At 34.5% G+C, this 27098-nt stretch overlaps 1 protein-coding gene across 7 annotated transcripts in view; it reads right to left on the reverse strand.

Annotated features, from left to right (window-relative positions):
- Nucleotides 1–27098, reverse strand: part of ADGRL2 (adhesion G protein-coupled receptor L2) — a 280781-nt gene that overhangs the window by 105126 nt on the left and 148557 nt on the right. For all 7 annotated transcript variants that reach the window (XM_070941236.1, XM_070941235.1, XM_070941233.1 and 4 more), the window contains exons 4-7: nt 24834–24943; nt 12696–13496; nt 1417–1713; nt 654–757 (exon numbers count right to left, since the gene is read on the reverse strand). In XM_070941236.1, coding sequence (XP_070797337.1) covers nt 654–757; nt 1417–1713; nt 12696–13496; nt 24834–24943 — 1312 coding nt within the window. The remainder of the gene's footprint in view (nt 1–653; nt 758–1416; nt 1714–12695; nt 13497–24833; nt 24944–27098) is intronic.

Here is a 27098-nt window from a genome sequence, read left to right on the forward strand (position 1 = left end):
TAGAAATGGTTTATGGAGCTTAAGGGTAGGGAATGGAATGGATTTTATTCTCTCTGAGATTTCTCATTGCCTTTCTAAGAACTTTAAAAGAGCAGAATACATATCCCCCATCTCTTCTGGTGTCATCACATATTACAAGATATTCTCCCACAGCCTCTGGAACATTGAAAGGCTGCAATGCAGATCCTAACACTTCAAGTATTGCTCATCTCTAATGGAAGGCAATAGAAAAATGGCAGATTATAAAATAATAATAAATATGACACGTGCATCTTTTTCTTCCTAGGCATATGAAGAACATTCTTTTGTGTCTCTTCGGGTCATAACAATTAAACTCATGGAACATCCAACTAAACATGACCTTTATACATCACCTATAAAAGCAAGAATGACTGTGGGTGGACCTAATGCTATCAGATCTGTTCTGAGGAAGTCCAAAGAACCACTGGAATTCAGAAAGCCTAATTGTTTCTTTCCATCTAGAGGTTGGTAACAATTTTGCATCCTTGATCTGATAAGCTCAGATAGGCTCCAAGATCTATCCTGAGAGCAATGCAATTCTCATTATTCCTAACACCTGTGATGAACTAAACATTCATCTACAAATTCTCAGATTAGGTATGCTATCATATTAATGTATTATTCCAACCCACCTTCTGGGCCAGCTGGTTTACCCAGTGTGAAGTACAGTTGCTAAGATCAGGACCCTTAGGGTTCCATGTTCCTGTGGAAATCATGCAGAGGTATGAAGCTGTTCCTATAAAAAATACCAAAAAAATGTGTTTATATAATTATAAACTTTTCTTTTCCCTTTTTTCAATTTTCCATATACCTTCGTAACCTGGAAAAAAAAAATCAGACTGAGATTTAATATATATTCAACTTTTAATGATTAAAACAATGTTATCTGAGGATGAGATAAAAAAAATACAGGATACTAATAGAAAACTAAAGCCGTGCTAATAATATTGGGTTAAAATGTCAGAGTTTCCGGAAAATCAATAAAAAAATGAATGGTTGCTGTTTTCTTCTTTCTCCTGGAATTAATCAAAATAGAGTTCATGAGAAAGATGTAAGAAAGTTTTGTAACTGTGTTTCTGCTAAACGCACCTCACAAAGTTGTTGTTATGGGGAAAATTAGAGGAAGAAGGAGTATTAGGTATGTTTGCTGCCTTGAGTTATTTATAAAATAATAATTTATAGGTGGAATATAAATAAATAAATCTGAAACAATAGAAAATGAGCTATAATTACATTCCAATGCCCTCTAGAGCTTAAAACCTGAAGAAGTCATATTCTCCTAAGAAAGAAAAATCAAATGAAATATAGTTTAAGAGTAGTCAGCAAGGACAAAAAAAACAAAAAACAGTTCAAGACAGATTTTGTCAAACATCTTATTTGTTTTTAAAAACTTACCACGGGTTCCTTTGGGGCAGGGACGTTCCACCATTATTCCCCTTTGAGTCTGAGGCCAGCTAATCCCCCGGGCCACATCCGGTTCACAGAATCTCTCGGGCAGAGGGAAAAAACTTGTAACAGGAGGAATTTTCGTTGTAGAAACTGCTGGTGGTGACTTGGGACCTCTACTATCTTCTTTGGTTCCCGCAGCCATAGTTGTGCTAACAGCAACTTTGTGTGGGGTAGTGCTTGTGGTAGATACAGTTGTTTTGAATAGCTCTGTGGATGGAGTTATTGTCTCTGCTGTGGTAGGCACTGTAAAGGGAAAAGTAATGTTACTCTTTGCCTTTTAAATTCAATATACTATTTTTAGGGTTTGATATGTTATCTACACACTGTCCAGAGCACCTTGTGAGGGAGATAGGCAGATTTTAAGTTTGATAAATAAATAAAGAAAATAAAATGTTATATGGAGGACGAATGAATAAGAACAGTTGTGAAACATTCTCCTCCTTCAGAGAGTATTGCCAGGTAATCAGATGAAAATATATAGTAAGAATTAAGAATATTAATAAAGATGAACACATAATCCATACTTAGATGCAATCCATGGCTGTGTCTGCACGTATCTCTTATTTCTTGAATACAAATTGATAGATATATTTCTAAAGCTTGGGAGGCAGTAGTACCAAATTGTCTACTCATAACAGATACATTTAATAAAAGATCGTAAAATTATATTGATCGAAGGGATAAAATCAATGTTCACATTGGAAAAAGGCAAAATAAACAAGGAAACCCTACAACAGAGGGACAGGTTATAAATAACTAGGTTGTTTAACAAAAAAAAAAAATCTCCAAAAAAAGAAAGCACCCTAGTTGATGTCACTCACTCTGTCACTTGAAGAAAGATAATTAGTGTAACATCTTGCCGCCCGGCAGATATTCTTGCTTCAGAGATTTCTAGCACACCTGATTAGATCCAAATTGGGGCATGGAGGAATTGGGAGACTGGAACATTGCATGCTTGTGTTATCTCACTATTTCGACATCTCAGACTTAAACATCCCTTTCTAATAAAGCAAGAATAATTTAAACCAACTACACTGCCTAGTCATCTGAGAAAACTAGTTTTCAACAAGTAACATCTCTGTTAGTTCCTAGAATTCTTCATTTTATCAATTCGTCCAGAAATAATCAGGGTAACTGTTCCAAGTTCCAAGCTATTTTCAATAGAATTCAAGCTACTTTGGATCTTTGTAAAGGATGCGAATACCTGCCAACACTTAAGAATTCAAAAAAGGAGTCATGGTTGGTCACACAGTCAGCCAGATGTTTAGAGTAGATGATGATGAGCACTATTATTAAATACATAAAAATATGAAATCACAGCTGCCAGTTCTCTAGCTGGGATTGGCCTTCATGTACACTGAGTTCTTCCCAAGAATCTAAGATGTTTTACACGGTTAAGAGCTATTCCTATCCATTATTATACTGTATCACCGCCCCGAGTCCTTCGGGAGAGGGGGCGGTATAAAAATTTAATAAATAAATAAATAAATAAATAAATAAATAAATAAATAAATAAATAAATAAATAAATAAATAAATATAGAGAGTTTTATATCTCATTCCCATTTCAAAAATAAAGCTATGGAAGGGATGAGGCCCAGCTATATTTTCTGGAAAGAATAAATAGGTGGAGATAGAGGATGCTTCTTGAAATATATCCTAGTGAATCTCTGTGTCTTTGCTTCCAGTTAAGAAAAAAAAAATATTTTCTAGAATGTAGTATATAGGCGGAAAAGAGGGTGCATCTTGAAATATATCCTAATGAATTTCTGTTTCTTTGCTTCCATTTAAGAAAAAAATAATAACTTAAACTAAACTTGATTTGGTATAACTCCATAGTCCTTACATCTAAATAATTGGATATTTTTACTTCTTCATGCAGACCAATAAAAATGAAGCAAGAGAAAAGAAAGCAAAATTCTTTCACTAAACCTCATACATTCTTTTTTTTTTTAAAGTGTTGTATTTATTAATCTACTATAGTGTTTTTCAGTTATAAGCTATAAATGACATTTATAAAAATGATAATGATGCTCATAACAACAAGGGAATAAGTGCATCTTGAAAAGGGATTTGAAAACTTCAAGGCTCCAGAGAATGGCAATTTTCTCAAGGGAGGGGGAGAGAATAAAATCATTTGTTGCTTCCCAGTGCTGGTCAGAATACAGACATTTAAATTTCTAAACAGTGATGGAGATTTGGAATCTATTTCTAGTTGACTTATTTTCTGAATCAAGATCTATTAAAATGTGCTATAATCTCTAGAAGCTCTCTAAAAATATCTCTAGAAAAAACCTGACAGGTTTGCTAGGCAATTCACAATAACAACTTCAAAGGAAAACATTGTTACTCATTTTTAAAATGATCAGGATTAGATTTTTAGGATTAGATTTTAAAATTTAAATTAAATGCTTATGTAGAAATAAGGGTTGTACCAAATCCCTCCAAAATGCCATCTTGTGTAACTGATTTAATCTATTTTATTAACATTTTGGATTGGCTATGTAATTCTTTGGATTGGCAATGTAATTCTTTTTTTTCCCCTTGGTGTTATACACTGAGAATAATTATTAAGTTTGATGTCTATAGCTATTGATTTTAACTTTAAAATGAGTCACAGGAAAAAAATATATGAAAATATAAAAAATAACATCTCTGTAATAACATGAACACTTCAAAACTCTAACCAATGAATTAAATAATTTGTGGTAGGAGCTCTAGAGTATCAGCTCAATTTAATGCTCTGCAATTAGATGCAGCTTCTATATTACTATGCTTGGAATGTAACATTGCTATATTAATCTATTACACAGTATTTACATATATATTGACTTGTTTTATAATTTGATATACTAAAATGTTTATGGTTTACACCGTAAGTTATAAGATAATAAATAGTATTAATACATAGAGTAAAAGTCATGAAAATTAACAATTAACTAGAAAAAAAATTAGAAAAAGAATTTGCCACTCTCAATGGGTTTTTTTTTTAAAGGTTCAGAAGCTAAATCCCAAAATGATTATTTCATTAGATATCAGGTGGAAAACAGGAAGATGCCCAAGAAAAAGTATTAAGCAACATACTGTCTGCAGTGAGTGATAGCAACATTTGTTAGATTGCTAATCCTGTCTTTCCATCTGAGAGGCTTACATGGGATCTCTCTCTTCATTTTATCCCGATAACATCAATCCTCTCAAGATAGATTGCAATTTGAACCCACTCTTGGTCCAAAACCCCAAACATTACAACACATTGACTTAACAAAAAATAAAACAACTTGACTTTATATCCAGGTAAACTGGATCTGAATGTGTGGTTTTAAAGATGAAAGAGGGAAAAAAAGCCATTAAATTCTGTTTATGGTTTGATACACCTGTGGAGCAACGGGTCCAGCAATTCTGATTTTAAAAGATACGATGAAATATTTTAAAACAGATAAACTCATGGGAAGCTTGTACAGATAGTCCTTGACTTACAATAGACCGTTCAAAGTTACAACGGTACTGAAACAAGTGACTTATGAATGTTTTCACACTTATGACTGTTGAAAGCATCCCCATGACAACGGATTCATAGTTATGATGGTTGCAGTGTCATTGCGGGGTCATGTGATCATATTTTGTGACTTTCTGACAAGCTAAATCAATAGAGAAAGCCAGATTCACTTAGCAACCATGTTACTAACTTAACAACTGAAGTGATTCACTTCACAACTGTGGCAACTGTGCCTGTAAAATGGGGCAAAACTCACTTAACAACTGTCTGGCTTAGCAACATAAATTTTGGGCTCAATTGTGGTCGTAAGTCGAGGACTACTGTGTTTCCTTGAATATAAGACTCCGTCTTATTTTTTTTTTAACCCTGAAATAAGCGCTTGGCCGCATTGCTATGCGCTCAAAAGCCCAATTGGACTTATTATCAGGGGATGTCTTATTTTGGGGAAAACAAGGTACCAGTATTCAACTAGGAATCCTGCAGCTTTGCTTTTTGCACAGAGGCTTGGAAAACATGAAAAGGAATTCATAAAACTGAACGTTTCTATCCCTGAATTATCATTATTCAGCGTGGGAAGCGGGATCAACCATGGTATTTCCTGCATGAAATTAAGAATACCATCTGATTTTCAGGAAAGGAAGTCTCATTAGATCCATCACAGCTTATAAAAAATGTATGACAATTGTAAATAACAATTTCCCGGAAAGCTACAGAGAAGAAAAGGAAACAAGCAGCCAGTCATCAAAAGAAACAGCTAAAAAAAAAAAGCATTTTAATTTACCATCCCAAAAGGTAGAATTAGCAAGTCCACTTGCACATCAGAGTATTAACCTGCCCCTAGCTATTGCAATATTAAAAGAATTATTAACTGGTGGAGCAACACAAGTCAGAATTTTTGCTTTTAAAAAAATAATAATACCTGTATCTGCAGTGGTGTTCTCTCCATTTTCCCAAACAAAGAAAAGACAGGTCCCTGCCTGGAGGAATTTACAAACTGTGACAAGCATTCACTCCCTATGAACTCCAGGCCTTTTGGAAACAACCGGATTTGACACTTTTCAGGTTTAATTTTTTTTCTTTGACACTTATTTCCTAAAGGCTTATGCTTTTTTAAAAAAAAAAGATTTAAACCTCTTCTGTCCTTAGGCTATAACTTCTAAAAACACATATTCTTGAATGTAAATTGAATTTAACCACAAATGCAAACAAGGAGATGGGCAAGACATCTGTTTTTCAAAGAACCTGAAAAGAATATTTCTTTCTAGTAGGGGTAAGGGAGAGGAAGAAGAGGGGGGAAAAAAAAGGTAAGGAACTTTTAATTTTATCAGAATGTGGACAAGAATTTTACCTTCCTCCCCCCCCCACACACACACCCCAAAAAATTCATGCATTTTTCAACATTCCTATAATGGTCAAAACTGAAAGCATCTATATCCGTCCATTCTGCAAATGTTTTACAAAACCAGAGTTGATTGTGCATCTTACTTGTTTCACTCCACGTTTACTTATATAAAACATAAAATTACACATGGTTTTTTCCCCCCTATGATTGTAAAGTTAAAGTTCCTATGGTGCCTAATATTACACACAATCATTGCCTGTTGAAGACCTCTGACCTCATACAGTCATCTGTAAGATTAATGCAGGAATGGCTTCAATTTGTGCTTAGGTTTTTCTTTTTACCTGTCTTCTTACATTCTATATAGTTTTATACAGAATAAAATGCACACATCTGTCTGTCTTACCTATCTATTACCTTGTTTCTAGTGGAGTACTCTCAAGAACTAACTCTTTCTGAAAGTCATGGTTTTCTGATTCTCATTTCCCATCACCAACATACACACACAGACACACAAACCCTTGTGAAGTGCCACGTTTCATTGCTAGTCTGACAGAGTACCGCCTGTTCAATCTTGCTGAACTTTCTATTCAGCCTACCTGCTGAAGAAAAAGAAAAAAAGAAACAAAGGAGGCAAACTCCTCAAACCTGTCTATCTTCTCCGTTAAGTACTTGCCTGGCATCTTGTGAAATCTCTGTAATTTTCTTTTGATTACAATGCAGCCAGACTCCCAATGCTTTCTCAATTAATGTTGTCAAAAGCATCACAAATGCTTGGGAAAGTGTCAAGAAGCCACTACTGCTTCAGATCTTGGGGTGCTATGGAAAGAATCTGGGGGAGGTTTTCCTTATTACTGATATTCTAGACACCATGTGTTTAATTAAGTCGTTTCTCCATGACAGAAATCTGTATCAACAATAGTGCAATTAATACTCTCACAGATCCTCTTACTTCTGACAGCTTCTAACTCATTTAAGCTACCCTTGTGCCCTACAGCTTAACATCACTAAAAGGGATCACGATGACTCTTTTTTTGAGTCCAGCTAGGAGGTTAAAATCACAAGAGCATATAATTTCATGCGGCACTCTATGCGCAGCTGTTCATTTGCAAAGACAGATACCACTGCCATCAGTGTGGCTATTTAAAAAATGAGTTCTGAAATACATCTGCTTTGTCTGGGGGAAAACAAAAAAACGATCTGCACAATTTTAATACTCTTGCTACCTGTGCTGTAGATTTATTTAAAGTTTAAACACTGAATCTAAATGCCTAGAATCATTAAAAAGACCCCGTGGAAAAGTCAGATTTCTAGTCTAGTTCACCATGCACAATTTGAATGGAGGATAACTACACTTCCTTCCCTAAAGGTGGCACCACAAGCATCCAAACAGATTTGGCCAAATAGACATTAAGAAAGGTTTGCGGAAGAAGATGTATTTGTCAGACAGTAGCAATTAGCGATATCTACATTTTTAAGATATCAATCAATTCAGCTGATCTGAGTGTAACTGGTAGCCATACTAGTGAAAAAGGTGTTGTTTGTTTTTGTTTTTTGTTTTGCATTTGGGATAACTGCGTAGAAATTTGGTAACTGTTTCTATGATGCTTAGCTGCTTTAAACTTATGCAGTACGTTGGAATTAAAAGTAAAGCCATTTTGATAACAGGATTCCTATCTCCACTCTGAAATGTGGTGAGTAATTGCATACTATAGATCTGCTGTTTAAGGAGGAAGAGAGAGAGAAAAGTTTCTCATGTTGAAACAAAAGACGTAACTACAGTAACTCATGCAAATCGGTTGGAGAATATTGTATCATCTCATACTGCTGATATGGTCTAATCGTTTTGCTCTTTGTCTGGTTATACAGCCTAGTTTCATGCCTCTGAAAGTGCCAGAACCCACTTAAATGCATAAATATCAACAAGAGATCAGTCCAGGGAGTAATTAAGAAAAAAAGACTCAGAGTCAAAGGGAATAAACCTAAACCATACTTAAGACAGAAATAAGCCCTATAATACTGTATTCATGGAAAATATGAAAAGATACTACTAATCCTGTTTTTAATCTTGGATTTTGAAATTCTGGGACATGTATCAAAGTATCAGCCTGTAAACTCGGAAAATAGTTTTCCTGTTATACAACAGAAGAAATAATATATTCCAAGATAATACTTATATAAAATAATATTTAAAAAATCAAATATAAGTGGTAATGCAATGGTTAAAATGCAGTATTGCAGGCTAATTCTGCTGACTGCCAGTAGTTCGATCCTGATCGGTTCAAGATTGACTCAGCCTTCCATCCTTCCGAGGTCGGTCAAATGAGGACCCAGGTTGTTGGGGGCAATATGCTAATTCTGTAAACTGCTTAAAAGAGGGCTGTAAATCAAAGCAAAATAACAAAGTAGTAAACAGGAATACCATCTACAGCAGTAGTAATAATAATATCTACTCCTGCCACACTGTGAATGAGAAGATCTGGGTTCTACTTCCTATTCTTTCATTTACTGCATTGGGTAGCTTTGGGTCAATCTAATCTAATCTAATTCACAAGCTGGAGCTCTTAATATTCAGTGGGAGAAGGGGAGAATACCACATAGGCCATTTTGAGTCATTAGAGGAACTGTGAGAAAGCAATATAATAAAAGGCATTAAAACCAAATCCTTGATTTAGTTTAAGTTTGTGCTTTATTGCTTGGGTTAAGGGCTATGCCAGTCTTTTGAATGGTATGCAAGGGGCTCAACTTCAAAACTGTATGAAGTCGGAGAAATACCTTAAGTCTTAAAAGAATTAATTTGTCCAAAATCCTTGATATTCCATGAAGTTAATTTTGCATGGGGCCTGAAAGAGAGTTTAAGCTATGGTTTTAATGCTGCAGGAATAGAAAACTAGGCATTTTATGGAACCCTTCTGTAAATAATTCTGGCACTGCTACAGATACTGCAATATAATATAGAGAAGTAACACGAGGAATATCTCTTCTTAAGGGGAAACATTGACATGGATGAGGTTAAGTATGATATTTAGCTATGGGGGACTAAGATAGAGTAAGTGAGAGAAATAATTCTATTTGGTGCAAAGAGGGCAAATGCGGTATTTGAACCATTTTGAAGGAGGAAGTTGTGGTACAGACAGGTACTGACAGGCTACAAGATGAAAGATGGGGTTTGTTGAGTTTCTGAACATATCATTACTACACGCATCACAAGTAAAGTGAATTCCCTATAATGGTCTTAAATTAGATATACTACAAGAATAGCCCTTGGCTTCTGCAGTGGACATTCTGATCCTATGATATCATTAAATGTTTGATATTAGGACAATTTCTTTTCTAAAAGCAGAGAAGGGTAGAAACAGTTGCTTATATCTGCTTTAACCATGAGCAATATGTGTAAACTCTAATAGTTTTTTTTTTTTAAAGTTTAACTGATGTTCTTTGTCCCTAAACGTTCATTCTTGAAAAGAAAATGGATGTCAAAGAATGAAATGCACTTGTTTACTTCTTTGGATCAGATCCAGATTTAATCATATTTAGAACAGGCTCACTGAAATCAATTTGTCCTATTAACTTTAATGGATTTAATGAAAGTAACGCTAAATTTGGGTCCAATCCATTATTTTTTTAAAATAATAAATCTCCTGCAACACTTCCAAGCTCATTTGAATTGAGTGGATTAATTTATATACGTTAAGCATATACGTTATGCTTTTTAAAAACAACTATAAACTACCATTTTTCTGTGCTTATCCACATCAACTGGATTCTGCATATTTATTGTGAACATACAAGAGATTATTCCTACAAACCAGAGACAATGAAATAAAGCATGGGATTATACAAAGCTCTTATTTGAAAAAAAAATATGTTTGCATGAATATTTCTTTATTATATTCATTATTTTTAGAAATTGTAGAGTACAGTAAACCTGTAACCCTTGATTTAATAGATTTTGATTTAAGACATAAAACTTATTGGATTTTATTGTCCAATAGGATTTAAATTGTCCAAATTTGTCACATGAATGGATACTGTCCACTGTTCAGTTCAGATAATTTTGCTGATGTTCTGCCTTTGTGCATTCATTCTTTTAGCAAAGTGGTTTTTTCTATACAGATAGCCCTCAACTTACGACCACAATTCAGCCCAAAATTCTGTTGCTGAGACATTTGTTGTGAGTTTTGCCCCACTTTACGACTTTTCTTGCCATAGTTGTTAAGTGAATCACTGCAGTTGTTAAATTAATAACATAATTGTTAAGTGAATCTGGCTTCCCCACTGAATTTGCTGGTCAGAAGATCACAAATGAAGGTTACATGACCCCAGGACACTGCAACTGTCATAAATATGAGTCAGTTGCCAAGCATCTGAATTTTTGATCATGTGACCATGGGGAGTGCTGCAATGGTCGTAAGTGTGAAAAGGGTCATAAGTCAATTTTTTTCAGTGCCGTTGTAACTTCAAACACTCACTAAACAAAGTACTGTAAGTTGAAGACTACCTGTATATATGTATTTTGGGCTGTAAAAAATATCAAATGTAATGCTAGTCATTTAAATAGAAGATTTATTATAATTCTTTAAAGAAATTAGCATGAAAAGTATCCTAAATGAAATGCTTTAAAGATATACTAGTAAGATAGAAAATATTCCACACACTGTGTGTCTATGTGTTATTCTTCTCTCTGCATGTGTATTGTACATGTATGTGTATATATTTATGTATATATGTGTGTGTGTGTATCTATGTATACATATGTATGTATGTATGTATATCTACATGGTATGCATACCATATAGAAATGACATAGCGTTTCCTGCCTAAGCAGGGGGTTGGACTTCCAAGATCCCTTCCAACTCTGTTTGTCTATTCTATATCTATCTATATATCTATATCTATAGCATCTATATCTACATCTATATCTAGATAGAGATAGATAGATAGATAGATAGATAGATAGATAGATAGATAGATAGATAGATAGATATAGATAGATGAGTTTTACTTCATTGTCTTAAAAAATCTCAGCAGAGTAGCCTTTAAACTAGGTTCAGCTGAACCGGTAGCGATGGCGGCTGGTGGTTCGGAGAACCGGTAACGATGGTGGTGCGAGGCTCCGCCCACCAACCCAGTCATCGTTACTTCCTGGTTTTAAACAGGAAGTAACCTGTTTTTTACTCTCTGCGCATGCATGCATGTGCCCTTCCAAAATGGTTGGGAAGGTAAGTAGATTTCACCCCTGCTTTAAACATTTTCCTGTATGTTCAATAAAATACTGATTGAACAGGTAACTTTTCAAATTCTTAGCACAATCTCTAATAAAATTAAGCTCAGGTCTAATCCAATTACTCTCCTCTTTTGTTCCCCAACTGATGGCACTGATCTAACTACTCAGGATGAGCTGTTTTCTCTTCAGAAATGAAGATACACACTATCCATAGTTGCATTTGCACAGTTCTATAGTACTTTTATACTTTAGTATATAGACCTCTCTTACTTTATAGCACTTGTGATCCTATAGTTCTTTTACATTTACAGTACATCAAACAACCAGTTCTATATAACGGAAGTGATAAAAGTTCATCAACAGTTGAAAAGGAACATCTAATAAAATATATAAAGTAAAATGAAAACAAAAAACAGCAAAGTCCACAAATGTTTCTGTGCATAACATATATTTTAAAATGAGTGTATTTCAGCAGCCTGTAACAAAATATTTTTATTGTGGTCTCTTGCCAATTATTTATCTAAACAACATTCTCAGTGTTTAATATCTGAACCATATTATATTGGAGACATTTCTTCATTGATGAAGCTTCCTAAATGTCTACTCTCTGGCAGTTTATATAATGATACCATCTTTTAGGTTCCTATACATATTTGGTTCTGCATTTGCCACATAATTGGAAATATGAGAATAATTGTTGCAATAACTTGCAACAAAAATATTACATCACATTCCTTGGAGCTGACAATGGAAACTGAAATGAAAACCTTCACAATGTCCCTGCTAAAACAAAACAGTCTCTATGAGATGCTTTACCATCACATACTTTTCTAATACTAGCACAAAATAATTAACTTTTTAAATATATTTCATTGTGAAGTGAGAGGAAAGCACCAATGCTAACATATTTCTCATTACAAATAGATGGGGTATTACAAATAGTGCATTTAGTATTAAAAGAAACTGTCCTTATTTTGCCATGGCATAGGTAAAATTTAGAGCAAAACTGTCCTCTTGTTTTTGTTTTGTTTTGGCAAAACAGCAGCATTCATTCTAATTTCAAATACATTAGAATCTCATTTTATTAAGCAGTTTGTTTATTTATTTATTTATTTATTTATTTATTTATTTATTTATTTAAATAGTTAAAAAGAGAATTCCTACCTTGGGCAGGGTCAGGTGGACCAAATTCAAGAGAATATCGTAGGATGAAATTGTTGTTCCACACATACAGTTGATTGTCTCTTGGATTGTAATCCACAGCAGCAATATAATGATACATGTTGGGGAAAGGAATGTCTACATATTCTGCTCGGCTTAACCTGGTGTTGTAAATGTAGTCGATTGCATTTTTACCAGTTTCACTTTCATTGTCTTGGTAAACTGATCTCACAACGTAAAGCACCCCGCATATCATAAAAGCATTAGAGGCTGCCCGTTTGTCATAGGTTGTTTCCCATGTTGCTTCAAAACGCAGAGTATATGGATTGAGTTGGCTAATGACTATCATTCCATTGTTTTGTTCTGTAGCATAAATTACCCACAAGCCATTTTCATCCACTGCCAGATCAATATCAGTCTTTCCACCCCATCTGTAGGGGGATGTGTCATGGTAGTTGGCAGAATTTATAATAGCTTCTCCACTCTTAATTCTAGTCCTTAAGTCAAATTTGACAATGTTTCGGGTTCTTTCCTTATTAAAAAAGACCGCACCATCATACACCACAAATCCAGTACCATCCACTCGATTCGGAAGCTTATATGTTGTCTGTTGGCGTCCATTTTGGAAGTCCTCTAAAGATGCGTATTCTATCAAAGTATCAGTGCGGTATGGAGTCCATGGCATGAAGTATATTTTATCTGCAGCCTGAAGAGGATCTTTGCACCATGCACCTGCCTTTTGTTCAGCTTCATATAAATTTGGGGAATCCACCACAGCTTTCAACGTCCCAGGGCAAACAAAAACTGGTAGTCACAGAAAGAAGCAAGACAAGACCAATTAAAAAAATTAATAAAATTCACAATATCCATAAAGTCTAGGCAAGCACACTATGTCTGAATTACTTTAAAGAAACAAAAAACCCTTTAACTAACAACAATGCCTTATAGTTCATATGTAATTAATACATGTATTAACCTTTGTCATCATGGTCCTTAAAAGTTACACCTGCAGTCTTTTCTCTGACAACAAACCAAGGTTCTATGGTATATTACTAAATCTGGAAAAAATTGAACTACCCTTGCATAAAAGCATTTATTCTCCCAAGTGTCTAAATGATGTAGAACAGTTCAACTGGTCGGTAGATGTTTTTAATTCTTAACATTTTCAAGAAACATTCAGAAACCCTCAGACTGAAAATAAAGCTGCTTTCGACATACAAGGGGGAAAAATTAAAATTAAAACATCAGATCCGTAGACCTTCATCAAGAGCAACAGAAATAAAGAGCAACCAAAGCAATGGATGGAACAGACCAGGAACCCTGTAATTATGGCATGCTATGGAGAGGGTTCTGGAAAGCCAAGCAAGATGACATTTTTATTAACAAATAGTTGTGTTGGGTAAGAGAAAGACAGGGAAAGAGAAAGAAAGGGAGGAAGAAAGCAACGGGAGTCTTCATCTCAGAGCAGGTGCCATCAGATACTAAATCCCACCACCTGCTTTTAAATAGCCGAGTCAGTTTAGCAGCCAAGTCAGTTTATTGCAAAATTGCAAAATCAACTTCTTTTAAGGAAGGATACTTATGAAATCCTGCTGATTATTACAATCTCGGAGTGTTGTGGGGAAGGGGAAAGGGAGGAGGTCAACATCCATAAGGCACATAACAAGGAGCTGAGGGGTTTGGACTATATATGTTATTTACCTTTTTGCTCCACTTCTATTTCAAGCATCGGAAGAAAAATGAAAAAAAAAAGTGCAAGGGAAAAAAAAAGAAGATTAACACAAATTGACTATTAGGCGAAGATTAAATTAGTCAACAGATGTTAAACACAGGGAGAATAAGAACTGCACAACATTGGATAGAGAGAAACAGACAACAGGAAAACCTAGCTGGAGAAAGATTCTACAGTTACATAAGTGAACATGGATCAATCATTTTAGTAGGTTAAAGAGGCAGTACAGAAAATGCTGGGATGTAGTTTCACTTAGTCAACCTGAATAAATAATGAAAGACTTGACTAATGCATGATATACATAGCCTTCTGTTACCCAAGCAGCCTTAACAAGTGCACGTAAAAAGGCCTTCTATTAATATGCTATCATATGCGTGTGTTTTAAAGATTGTATTTTAGTATAAAGAAACATCTTGGTTAAAGGAAAGGCTAAATGGATTTGCATAGGCAGATCTCTTTTGGGACACCAATCTTATTCTTCTGCCAGAAAGAAGTGTTACTGTTACTGAAATTGCAAGATATATTAATAAAATTGGATTAGTCCTTATGTTTAAAATATTTAATTCAGACTAGCCTCTTGCAAAGTTTCTTTGAGACTGCAAAATCCAAATCTTGAACGAGAAGTAAACCCAATATATTTGGGCACTGTAAGAGTTCTCAACTGGTTTGCTTTTTATTTAAATCAGCAATTTATGGGAAGTTTAGTCTGCCATTTTTCCAAAAACAGATGTTTCTTTAATTTCTTTTTAAAAAGATACAATTTCTTGTGGTATTTATCTTTACTGGACTTTTCAGTTAAGGACGAAGTGGACACAAATGCAAATAAAATTGGGCATGCATGTAAGTAATTACAACATAGAAGAATATCTCTTAAGAATAACAGACAGTGGATTGAGCTATGGCATAGAGTTATTGAACAAACCACAATTGGCTGAGATTTATTCAGCACCCTAAACCAAAAGCAAGCAAACCACAGAACAGCTTAACATGATGTATGTATCCACTCAATATACCATTAGTCTCAAAAGTCTATACTGTGCTGGGTCAATAGATTCATAGGAGCTTTTGAGTTTTCCTTTAAATCAAAGATTTCCCAATTTTAGAATTTTCAGAAAAGAAAAGAAAGAGAAGATCTACAAAATTGAATGTGACCACTTATTTTGGCTATGAATTTTTCTACAGCCGATCATTCCAGCTTGTAAGGTGGGTACCTATTGATCATATCTCAAAGTCATTCAATGATGACAGTGAAATCCAGCAGTTCAGCCTAAAATAATACAAATGAAGAGCCAAGGGTGCATACAAAACAAATAATTTGGGCACGGAGATGGCATTTTATTTCATTTTAGAAGTATTGAAAATGAAGTTAAACTATGCAAAGGTAGAGACACACAGTCCTTAATGCTCATGTATTATAATTCAGAACTATGGACTTTCTTTACTTTGCTTTAAAATACCGCTGTTTTCTAGATCACACGGTTCAGTTTTAGAAAAGTCTTTAAGCAGGCTGACCTTTCCCATTCTGCCACATAGGAGATAAGATTACCAATTTTACTATTTGAACTCTCTCTTTTTTTGGCTGTTACCCATTATAGAAAAACAATCTTCAGAGAGATACCCAGTCTTTTCTCATTCAGAAAATCCTGGCAGCAAACCTTAAGATAAAACATTTACAATTTTTGTCTTGACAAATTCCATAAGTAAGAGTAGAACATCTTGGGAAGGTTAGATTATACTTTTTTCCATGGAACATGCTTTCCCCTCTCATAATGAGAGAGGGGAAGGTGATACCTTCTTCATGTTAGCTGTATTGCTGATTGAAAACACCATGGTTAAAGAAGTAGAGGTTCAAGAGGACAAAAGAGTAAAAAAGGTCATTTGTTTTGGAGAATGGATGGATTACCACCAGCTATTCCATAGCCAAGAAATGTGATACAATGAAAATTTATTTACCTCCACACACACACACATTCCACAGGGAGGGAGGGAGGGAGAGGAAGAGGGAGAGGGAGAGAATCAGCAACCCGATAATAGATACTTTCAGAGGTGACTTTTAAGTACTAAAAGTGGAAAAACTTGCTATCTTGATTCCATTAGTTCACCTTATCTTTCAATTTGCTACAATGGTTTAATGTAAATTATGCAGTTTACTCTGGTTTTATTTCATTTCCCACTACTTAGAAATGGGAATGTTGAGATTTCAACTTTAGAAATAATAACTTTTTTCATTTGCTCCATCAATATCTCATCCCACTACCTACTAAAAATTAGGGTGGTTTACGTTCAAAAAATGAATATTAGAAACATTTTAAAGGCCAACGTCAGAAATATTCTGGGTTGAAATGTTCCTCACATACATAACATGTTTTCTATAATTCAAATGGAAAGAAGATGACAGAGGAAAGAAAAGAATAAAGAAAGGTAAGATATTTTTTTGTTGTTGTGCAGAAAAAGTCATCAATAATCCCAGGAGAGGGAAAAAGGAAAAAGTAAGGTCCACATTAAAATTTGAACAATTTTGTGTTTATAACTGCAATTTCCTCTTACTGAGAGAATATGGAATTGTTCCTGGAGGTCAAAAGTATGCTTAAATATTGTTTGTGCATTATTCCATGTGACTATTATGCAATTATATGTTTCTCTGACGCCTTATAAGGTTTTGCTTATAAGCAAAGTTACACAAATTACATGATCTCCTTTTGGTATTTTATGCTGTGGAATAGGACTCTGGAGACACAGAATGACTTTGAGGCCTGAATTAAATCCTCTGTCTAAAACAAATAAGTATAACAGTCTAGATAGAAGTAAACAAGAAACAAAAATCAGATTTATGTTTTCATTTAGGTAAATTTAGGCATTTTGCATCAGATTAACCCAAAACAGGACAAAGAATTATCATCAGAATATGTACCAAATTACTGTTTATTATCCTGTTTTTAATAAGTGGTATAATAAAACAAACTACTTGTCTAATATAATTAATTAATCCAAGGCAGGTTCTATTGAGGATGTTCAGATAAACAGTCAATACAACCAGACAACCAGAATTCCATAAAACTCCTTCCCCTGTAGGACTTTTTCATTTGTTTAAATAAATACCGTATTTTTTGGACTATAAGACACACCAGTGTAGAAGACGCACCAAAATTTTGAAGAGGTAAGAAAGAAAGAAAAAGTTTTTGCCCTCCCCAGCCCCCAGGAGCACTCTGAAGGCTTCCCAAACCCTCTGCGCATCCTATTTTTCGTAAAAACGGGCCCATTTTTCTCAAAATGGGACGAGCAGGGCGGGGCTTCGGGAGCCAAAAATGGCTCGTATTTGGTGTATAAGACACACCAACATTTCCACCCTCTCTTTTTTTGGGGGGGGAAGTGCGTCTTATACTCCAAAAAATATGGTAATGCTGATTTGTGTTCATCATTTACTTGCATGTATAGCTCTTTTCTTATTGAAACTAAGGGGAAAATCTACGTATTTATCAGAATACATGTAAGACTTTAAGTGAAATGTATAAGCAACTTGCTGCAAAATAAATACTAGCTATAAAATTGCTTTATTTACTTTTGCTTTGGTTGAAAATCATTCACCTTGAAAAATGTTGGTCATGGCATTCTTAATGCAGCATGCCTCAATGCTAAGGAAATTTATTACATATTTCATACCAAATTTATTTTAAACACTCTGGCATTGTCCAAAAAAACATTTCCATGACAGTAATTATTTGGAACCATCACATTTCTCTTTAATAATGATATAGTCTACCACATGTATCTTATGCACTCGATTCAATCATTAACTGTAAAATACACAGTTAAATTACTTCTATTAATTTTAATGATACTCAAATACAGTTTTACCTGGCCAGGGTCCATTTTTACTAGATCTGAACAATCTAAATCAATTTACTATCCCAGGAAATAGAATATAACCAAGTAAATAGAACAAAAAAAGTTTAAAAAGAGGTTTGTAATCCATCACTTCCTGATGTTTGTGGATGTGAGCATATTCTATATTAAAAGAAACAACAGTGTACCTGCTCAGAATATTAAAACAAGGGCATAAAGACAACAAAAACAAATAAATATTAGTGTCATGCACACAGTGGGCACATTGAGGACAGCTGTACATTTTTGGGGACAGCCTGGTAAAGTAATAAAATTGCAAGGTCCAATAGTACAGCTAGAAAATAAAATACCTCTGAATGTTTTCCACAGAATTCCCGGATACAAACGAGGCTTAAAATAAAACAGATATATGAAGTGGTATCTCTGATGTGCTTTTTAATCCTAAAAGGACTGACTTGAGTTATTTGGAGTATCAACATATACTGCACAATTCAGAGAAATGTCAAATGGGCTTCTTTCCATTGCTCTGTAATTTAATCAATAATACCCTTATTTCAAGTTTGCATTTTCGGTCTACTTTAAAATTCTGATTTTAACAGTATTTCTCTTGGAAATGTGCAATTTTGAAGGGGGGGGGCACAGAAGATGAATTGTTGGTAGGAGAAAGAATTTTTTGAAAATAAAAGAAGAAAATTTTCATTAAATATATGTCTTTTAGATGGCTAAAATTGAGAAGCAGAACATATACTATATATTTAATATAATCCCGGTCACATGAAAATAGCAACCAACTACAAAAGTAGGGTTTTTTTTTGGCCTATTTGTAATATATGGTTCCCAAATAATTTACCACATAAACTGATGAATGGATGGTGTTCATTTAATGAATAGATTAATGAGTATCTGAAGTTCAACTGAGATAATATACTGATACCTGAACAATAATAGAAGTGTATGAACACTGGAATACATTATTCTTATACTAAACATTTGCCTTGCCACAGGGCCTTCTGTTCCTCTTTGTGGTTAAACTAAATTTGCCAGTGCTTTATTTGATTTAATTTTTAAAATAAGGGTCACAACGGAGCACTGTGCAGTGAATGGGCTGCCCTGCTGTTCTAGGAAAGAAATTCCAAGGTATGCAGAGGAACTAAGAAAATATAGTTATAGTAAGACACAACAAGTAGAACCTCTTAAGGAAGGTTTATCCCATTATCCTATTTAGGAATACATTTCATTGTATTCAAGTATTATGCTGGTTTACAGTAGCACATTTTGACAGGGTTTTTTTTTTGAATATATTCTATGCCAGGATTTTTCAAAATCTACTCCATGGAATCTTCTGCGAACTTTATGGGTACCATCAGAGACTGTGGGTGGGAGTGGAGTTCACTGGAATTGAGCACATTTTCCAGCTAGAGTTTATTTCTTGATGTGCTTTATTCTCTGCATGCCACAAAACTGATGACAACTGGAAATCTGAGATAGCAGGGCCAATGGTTGCCATATATGATGATTCTTCTCCTTTTTCTTGTACATGCAATAATAGGTGCCTAGAGGAAAGGCTCCAAAATGAAGAGAACCAATAATCACATTAAAAATGATATGACTTCCTAAAGTTCTGCTGTTGTTGTGTTTTTTTTTACTCCAATGATACTTTCAACTGAATGCAGTCCACAACTATATAGTTAGTTATTAATTGTTCTCATATATTCCAGGGTTAACCTGGAATACATGAGAACAACTCATAACTTGGTTCATTCTTAAAGAACTTTGGATTTTTGATCGTTTGGCCTTTTCAGCAATAGTTTTGTAAAAAGAAAAACTGTAAGGAAGTAGGAGCCCCAAATCTATTCATCTCTTTTGGATCTCTTAGCAGTGACAAGAAATTGAAATGCCCAAAGTGATAGAGTACAATCTTAGTATGAAACAGTCATCCATCAATAGCCAACTGGGGTCAACAATAACAAAAGTCAGGCTGCAATGAAAAACTGCAGTCATCTTTCCATGTTTTTAATAAAAAAAAATTGATAGTGGTTTTATGTTGTAGCTGCATTGGTAGTAAATTAGTTCAGAAGGCAATATGCACTGTCTGATAAGGATGCGTTCCTCTCTCCATGGCCTTGAACCTGAAACATACGATGGATTATAAGTGCATTAACTATGAAACACCATGCAGCACAGTGCTTTAGTGCAAGTAAAAACGAGATGCACAACATTACGTGCAATAAGCAGTTTTATAACAATTGTAACATGAGTGTACATGATATCCCAGATATTGGTGGTTGCTGTGAATGACCAATGCAAAGCCTCCAACACCTTCAAAATGTATACCGAAAGGCTATACAGAATGTAAAAAAGCAGAAAAAGGAAGAATTTGGGCATTGCAGAAAGAAGAAAGCTAAAATTTGAAAGTAGGTTGCTATGGAAAAGACCAGAGATTCGAACAAGCAAATGAAGCTCCTGGGAAGATTTTGAATACATCACAGAAATATGAGTAATTTTGGAGAACAGATGTGTACCTAATTTTGGCATTACTGCACACGTAGTATGTACATGTATGAATAAAATGCCTTTTGTAATGTCGTAGTGATAGTACGGAAAAAGAATAGCCATATTACTTGTACCTTAAATTAAATTGCTTGAATAATTTTCTCCGCCCACTACAAAAAGTGGGCAAAGCAATATAACTACAATTACTATGAATACAGAGACGTGGTTTTGAATGAGAGATTTCCATACATTGAGTAGGAAGATCCTATTGGCTGAAGCATAAGGGCAATGATACCAAAATTAGGTATTCAAAATAAGCAGCACTAAGTATACTTTGGCTGCAGTTAAGAGTTATTAACATTAACATTGTTCCATCGGCCTCATTATTTTTTTAAATCTGCAAGTTGAAATAAACTGGTGCTAGATTAGTCATGAGAAAGGTTGCAGCTCTGCACCCACCTGGTTATGAAACCATTATTGGGCTACAGAATTAATTTTATTTCAACATATGCTACAAACATATTTTTACACTTTAAATGCAATACAAATTAAACAAAGCACCAGTATGTTCGCTTGAGATTTTAAAAAATAACATGTAATTTAAAAAAAAGTAAATATTCACCCAATATCAATTCCAAATAGATTTATTCAAAATTAAACCCTAAATTTGGTCCATCAGTTAGAAAAAAATTCTATTCACAATAGTCCTGCATAGAAAAACTTAGGAAAATATGTAATAGATGACCACCGAACAGTATTTTGCAAGGCCATTTAGAGTTTTCTTCAGTTAACTGCAAAAGAAATCATATTTTATGTATATATATATATATATATAAAAACCAGGAATGCATCCACATTTGTCCTAAGAGCCCAGCAAATGATCTGAAAATAATATTTGTGTATATTTAAACACTTCCTCCTGCTACAGGAAATGATCCCAAGAAATATAAGAACCTTGATATTTGAATGGTGTCATAGCCTCTTTCTGGTAATTTAAAATAGTAATTTCAAGGTAAGGGATGTTATGATCAAAATTATATTTTTCTTAATAGGCAAAAATGCATTACTCCCAACATGCTACAAGAAAAATGATATAATGAACCACCAATAATAAGACACTGGAAAACAGATATTAAAGTTCAGCATATGCAGTGCATTTCAAATCTACTGATGGTACAGAAAAATAAAACCACCACAAGCATCTTTTTTGCAATGACACAATGGTAGAAATACACAGCAAGAATGGGGAAAAAAATATGAACTGTGTTTGGCCTTTAATTGCTTCTTAGTAAAGTTCATAGAAGAATTAAATACTAAATATTGCCAGTGCAAATTATATTACAGTATTTTTTATTGATGTAATTAGGAAAATTAGTATAAATATACAGATGAAGTCTTGATTGTTAATCTGATTCTTTAACACAAGAATAGCACCAATCCAAAATTGTCTCAACCTATGGAATATGTACCTCCCTTTTACTATAAAAAAGCTGAAGTTTGTGAGTATTAAAATAATTAAATGGGTGCACAATTCATGCACAACTAAATTTTAGTTATAGGCAGTTTCTCTTTTTCTAGTTGAAAAGGTGACACTAAATTTGAATTTATTTTTAACAATGGAATTCTAAAAAAGTGTGCAACTTTTTGTGAATCAAGTGAAAAATGAATCAAGCAATGTAAGCTTTGTGACCAGCTGTTGCTACGGGAGGAGGACTGCAGAAACCTCTGTGAAAAGATTAGATTTAGAGAGATGCTTGTTAAATGTAAATTGTTCATTTCAATAAATCCTTAACAAATTCAGGTTTCACAGCCTCAACATGTTATATTAATGACGACATTTTTCTGCAAATTTGAATGCATACTTTCAATATGTAGTTATGTACAGATTCAAAATAAGAAAATAATAAATATGGCAGATATAGATTTACTTACAAATTGCCTAATTAATTAATCACCATAATTTACTTAACGACCTGCAGCAAAAAGGACATAATATCAGGTGTGACTCAGTTGCATGACTTAGCAACAGAAGATCTGATCCTGACTGTGATCTTAAAGTTGAATTTATTGACTGTCTTTTTAATGACCATAAGAGCTACGGTGGTGCAGTGGTTAGAATGCAGTACTGCAGGTTACTTCTGCTGACTGCTGGCTGCCTGCAATTTGGTAGTTCAAATCTCACCAGGCTCATGGTTGACTCAGCCTTCCATCCTTCTGAGGTCGGTAAAATGAGGACCCAGACTGTTGGGGGCAATATGCTGACTCTGTAAACCACTTAGAGAGGGCTGTAAAGTACTGTAAAGCGGTATATAAATCTAAGTGCTATTGCTATTGCTATTTCAAAATTACAACAGTGTAAAAGAAATAGCTGTGCAACCAATTCTTTCATTTATGGCCACAGCAGCACCCTGCAGTCCACCTGATTGCAGTTCAGGTTCTTTGTAAACAGTGCACATTTGTGATTGTGGCAAAGTCCCACAGTCCTGTGATCATCATTTGTGTAGTCTGTAGCTGGCTTGCAAGAAGCAGAGTAAATAGAGAATGCAGACATATAATCATAAATTGCAGTTATACAATGCTTCCCTTAATGACCATGATGATTTATTTCATGACCAAATGGGAAGTGAGGTCATAAGACTGTTACAGCCATGTGATTTTTTTTGGTTTAAAAAACAGAAATGCCAGACCCAATTGTGGTTTCTAAGTGAGGACGACCTGTGCCTCCTTTTGTAAAAGAAATTAACAGCTGCTAAATGTTACTCTAGCTCAGGGGTGTCAAACTGGTGGCCCACAAGCCGGATGTGTCACGGGCAGGCCACACCCACCCCAGCTCCACAAAGGGAAAAATGTTGTGATACGTCACATGACAGCAACGTGACGCCGAAAGTTTGACACCCGTGCTCTAGTCACCTCATGATCTTATTTGTGGCTTTTTGTTGTTGTTGTTGTTACTCTTTATTTCAGAAGTCTTATAATTCAGAAATATTCTTAGATCTCTTTGTATGCACAATATCCTGACTAGGTGGCTCAGTGGCTAAGGCACTGAGCTTGTCGATCAGAAAGATCGGCAGTTCGGCGGTTTGAATCCCTAGTACAGGTCTCCTGCGTGAGCAGGGGGTTGGATTAGATCACCTCCAAGGTCCCTTCCAACTCTGTTACTGTATCTACTGTATGTTTGGGATTTCTCTGATTTTGAGTAATATTTTATTCGAGGAGTATAAAGGCCAATCCAAAACATTTATCTTTCTTACTTGTAAATAGCTCATGACTGATTTGCAGGTAAGGTTTAGATTGTCTTCAGACTGATAAAATGTCCAAAATTTGCAAAAAGATACAGGACTTAATTTTACACGATGTGGTGATTGTATCAGCTTCTGTTCACTTATGGATTTGGTGAAACACAGATTTTGACCAGGGGTACCTGAACCTTTGCACGCAACTCTAACACTTAGCCTTACATAATGGAGTAGACATGTAGTTTAATATGGAATTCTGCTGGGGAAAAAGGATGAATATGTATAATTATAGATGTATTCTTGACCAAAGACCATGATATTTAAGATGGGGGTAAAATAAATTGTGCTAAATCTAGTAATACCTGGGATATTATTCCCAGATACATCCATGGCACGCTCCAATTCATGAGCCAAAATTACCACAGCAGGTAGCCCTTTCAAAACTAATAGTAAAGTCAGTAGTTTCTTTATAGAACTGCAAGCCAAGCCAATTTGTCAAGAACTGGTACTGGGCATAAGTACAATTTCCTATTGACTCTTTTGAATAGCTAATTCAAGTTTCTTTTTCTGAGAGGAAAAAAAAAATCAACTATAGTAGCCTTAAAAGCCAAACACTTAAGAACACAGACAGACACTTGGCCAGCATCACACCATGGCTCCTTTCCACACTTTGTGAAGCTAATTGGAGACCCTAGCCTGCAAGTGTTCTGCATGCAAAATGGTTCTCAGGCCATAAACATGTGCTTCGTTTCTCCATCAATATGGCTCCAGCATCAATTGTGAAAGCTAGAGTAAGAGAAGAAGAAGAAAGGGTGGGGGGGAGGGAAGCATACTTACTGTAAGGGACACATTCATATTGGACTTCGAGGTATTTATATGTTCCAGGACAAGGATCAGGAAACACATCAGACCCAGTAACTACTATACATTGAGTTCTGTTGTTGCATCTATAAAAAGAGAGAGAGAAAATCAACAGCACAATTTTAGAATAACTTATTATTTTTATCTTCTGGTGGCAATTTCTATAACCCTCTATAGTTTAATACTCGTCAGATGCAATGGATTATAATATGCCTGTTTCCCAGAAAGTGGAGGAAATTAGTAAATGAATAAATGTTCAGTGTATAATGAAATGTCGATTCACAGCGATCGCGACTAAAAGTTTGGGTAAAACAGATCATTCCTGTCCTTTTTCAAAAGTCCAAATTGTTGTTTTTTGTTTGCTTTCTTTAATGGTGAAAAATTTAGAAATTACTCTAAATTTTGAACTCAATTTTTCTAACAATTAATGAATTTTCAGTCATTACAATTATTAAACAGCAACATTTTTTTAAAAAGCAACACAATTTAAATAGTTATACTTATCATTCACAGCTGGATATTTTCCAGCAGCTGTGCATCTGAGGGGCCAAAGTTTTAAAGATGGAAATACTACAATAACCTCAATGGTATTGTGGAGATGTGGCAAGCACTGTGCCACCAACAGTATTATTGGCAAATTTCTAAGTGGATTACACTCAACATAGAATATTATGTTAAATTATACATATTATGGTAATATAGACTAAGAAATGATTTAATCAGCTCTAAATAAAACGGTAAAATAAAAAGTGAATTTAAAAAATTAGAAAACCAGGATATTTTTTTAAAAAATGTGCAATATTAAAAATCATAAAAGAAAGGAAGCATGAACATTAAAAATTATATCAGATCTAATATTGGAACAACTTTACTGAAGATGTCCATCTGTAAGACATATCCCTGAAGTCGCATTTTTTTTTTCAAGTCATATTCTCCCTCAACATTCACCTCCCACCCTAAAGAAAACTTTACAAGAAATCAAGCCATGATCCATTTCCCATAAAATGACCAGAAGCTGCTGGTTTACAGAAGTCTGGCAGCCTGTAGACAGATACAATATAAAAGACTTGGTGTTTCAAACTGAACTTTAATTTTGAATATAAATGAAGTGATACTTGTCAAAACATAGAATAAAACTAAGTTGAGCAAAACAACTATCAGTGTTTCATTTTGAAGTCAAAGGAAAAAGCCAAACAAAAGGTCAGGAACAGTTTGGTAACTAAAACAAAGGAAGTTTGGCTGCTCTCCTGAGTAAGTTCTGTTTGTCAGTAAACTGAGGGAAAGGCAGCCAGGTCTTAAAATAATAATCTAGCCTTTGACTCCAGCCATATATCAAACTACTGCATTACTAGCACTTCCCATACTATTGAATACCCTTGCATAAGTTGAAGACATCTATCTTGAGTTGGAGAGTTTTTGACATCTGTCTTCCCAAAAAACAGGTGTAAAATCAAGCCATGTTTTCAATTCATGTTTGCTAAATGAATATTAATATTAAGTGAGCTTAATTGCAGCATTTCATAATAAATTCAGTGTTGTTACTAAATGATAAAATAGACATCTCCCCTTTTTTTTAGTATTTAGCTTCTGAAAAGAGCCTAGTTTTAACCTTTGGAGGAAAAAAAAAGATATTTTTTTTGCGGAATGGATTAAAAAAACCCATGAAATCTGTTAAAGATGTTAGGCTGATTGTCTCATTCCTACAACAATGATAGCTGCCTATTGATTCAGGTCTACTACTGTAAACCAGACAATGTGTATTCAGCAATTTCTCACAATAAACTGACAGAGACTCCTCATAATTTCCTTACAAAGGTGCCCATCTTAACTAAGTAGTAGGCACTCTATGGTTAGCTGTTACATTTTTATAAAATGTCTTAACAAAAAAAAAATTACAGATATATATACTATACACGTTCTTAATAAATTCAATAGATATTTTCATAACAGTAGTTAGAGTTGTAAACTAACAATGCTTTATATCCCAAGTACTGTTGACTGAAATTGTATGACTATTCTAGTTGAAATCGAGTGCTAAATTTCTTTTACTGTACTTCAAACAATCTGGATGAAAGAGTAGGCTAAAGTATTCAAAGGGGATCTTCATAAAACAATTTGGCCCTCTGATACAATTGGTATGGCTGCTTAGCAATAGCAATAAGCACTTAGACTTATATACAGTTTCATAGTGCTTTACAGTCCTCTCTAAGCAGTTTACAGAATCCCCAACAATCTGGGTCC

The sequence above is a fragment of the Pituophis catenifer genome, unplaced genomic scaffold (assembly GCF_029215685.1).
Source record: "Pituophis catenifer annectens isolate HBS135680 unplaced genomic scaffold, rPitCat1.0.hap2 SCAF_3, whole genome shotgun sequence".
Lineage (NCBI taxonomy): Eukaryota > Metazoa > Chordata > Lepidosauria > Squamata > Colubridae > Pituophis > Pituophis catenifer.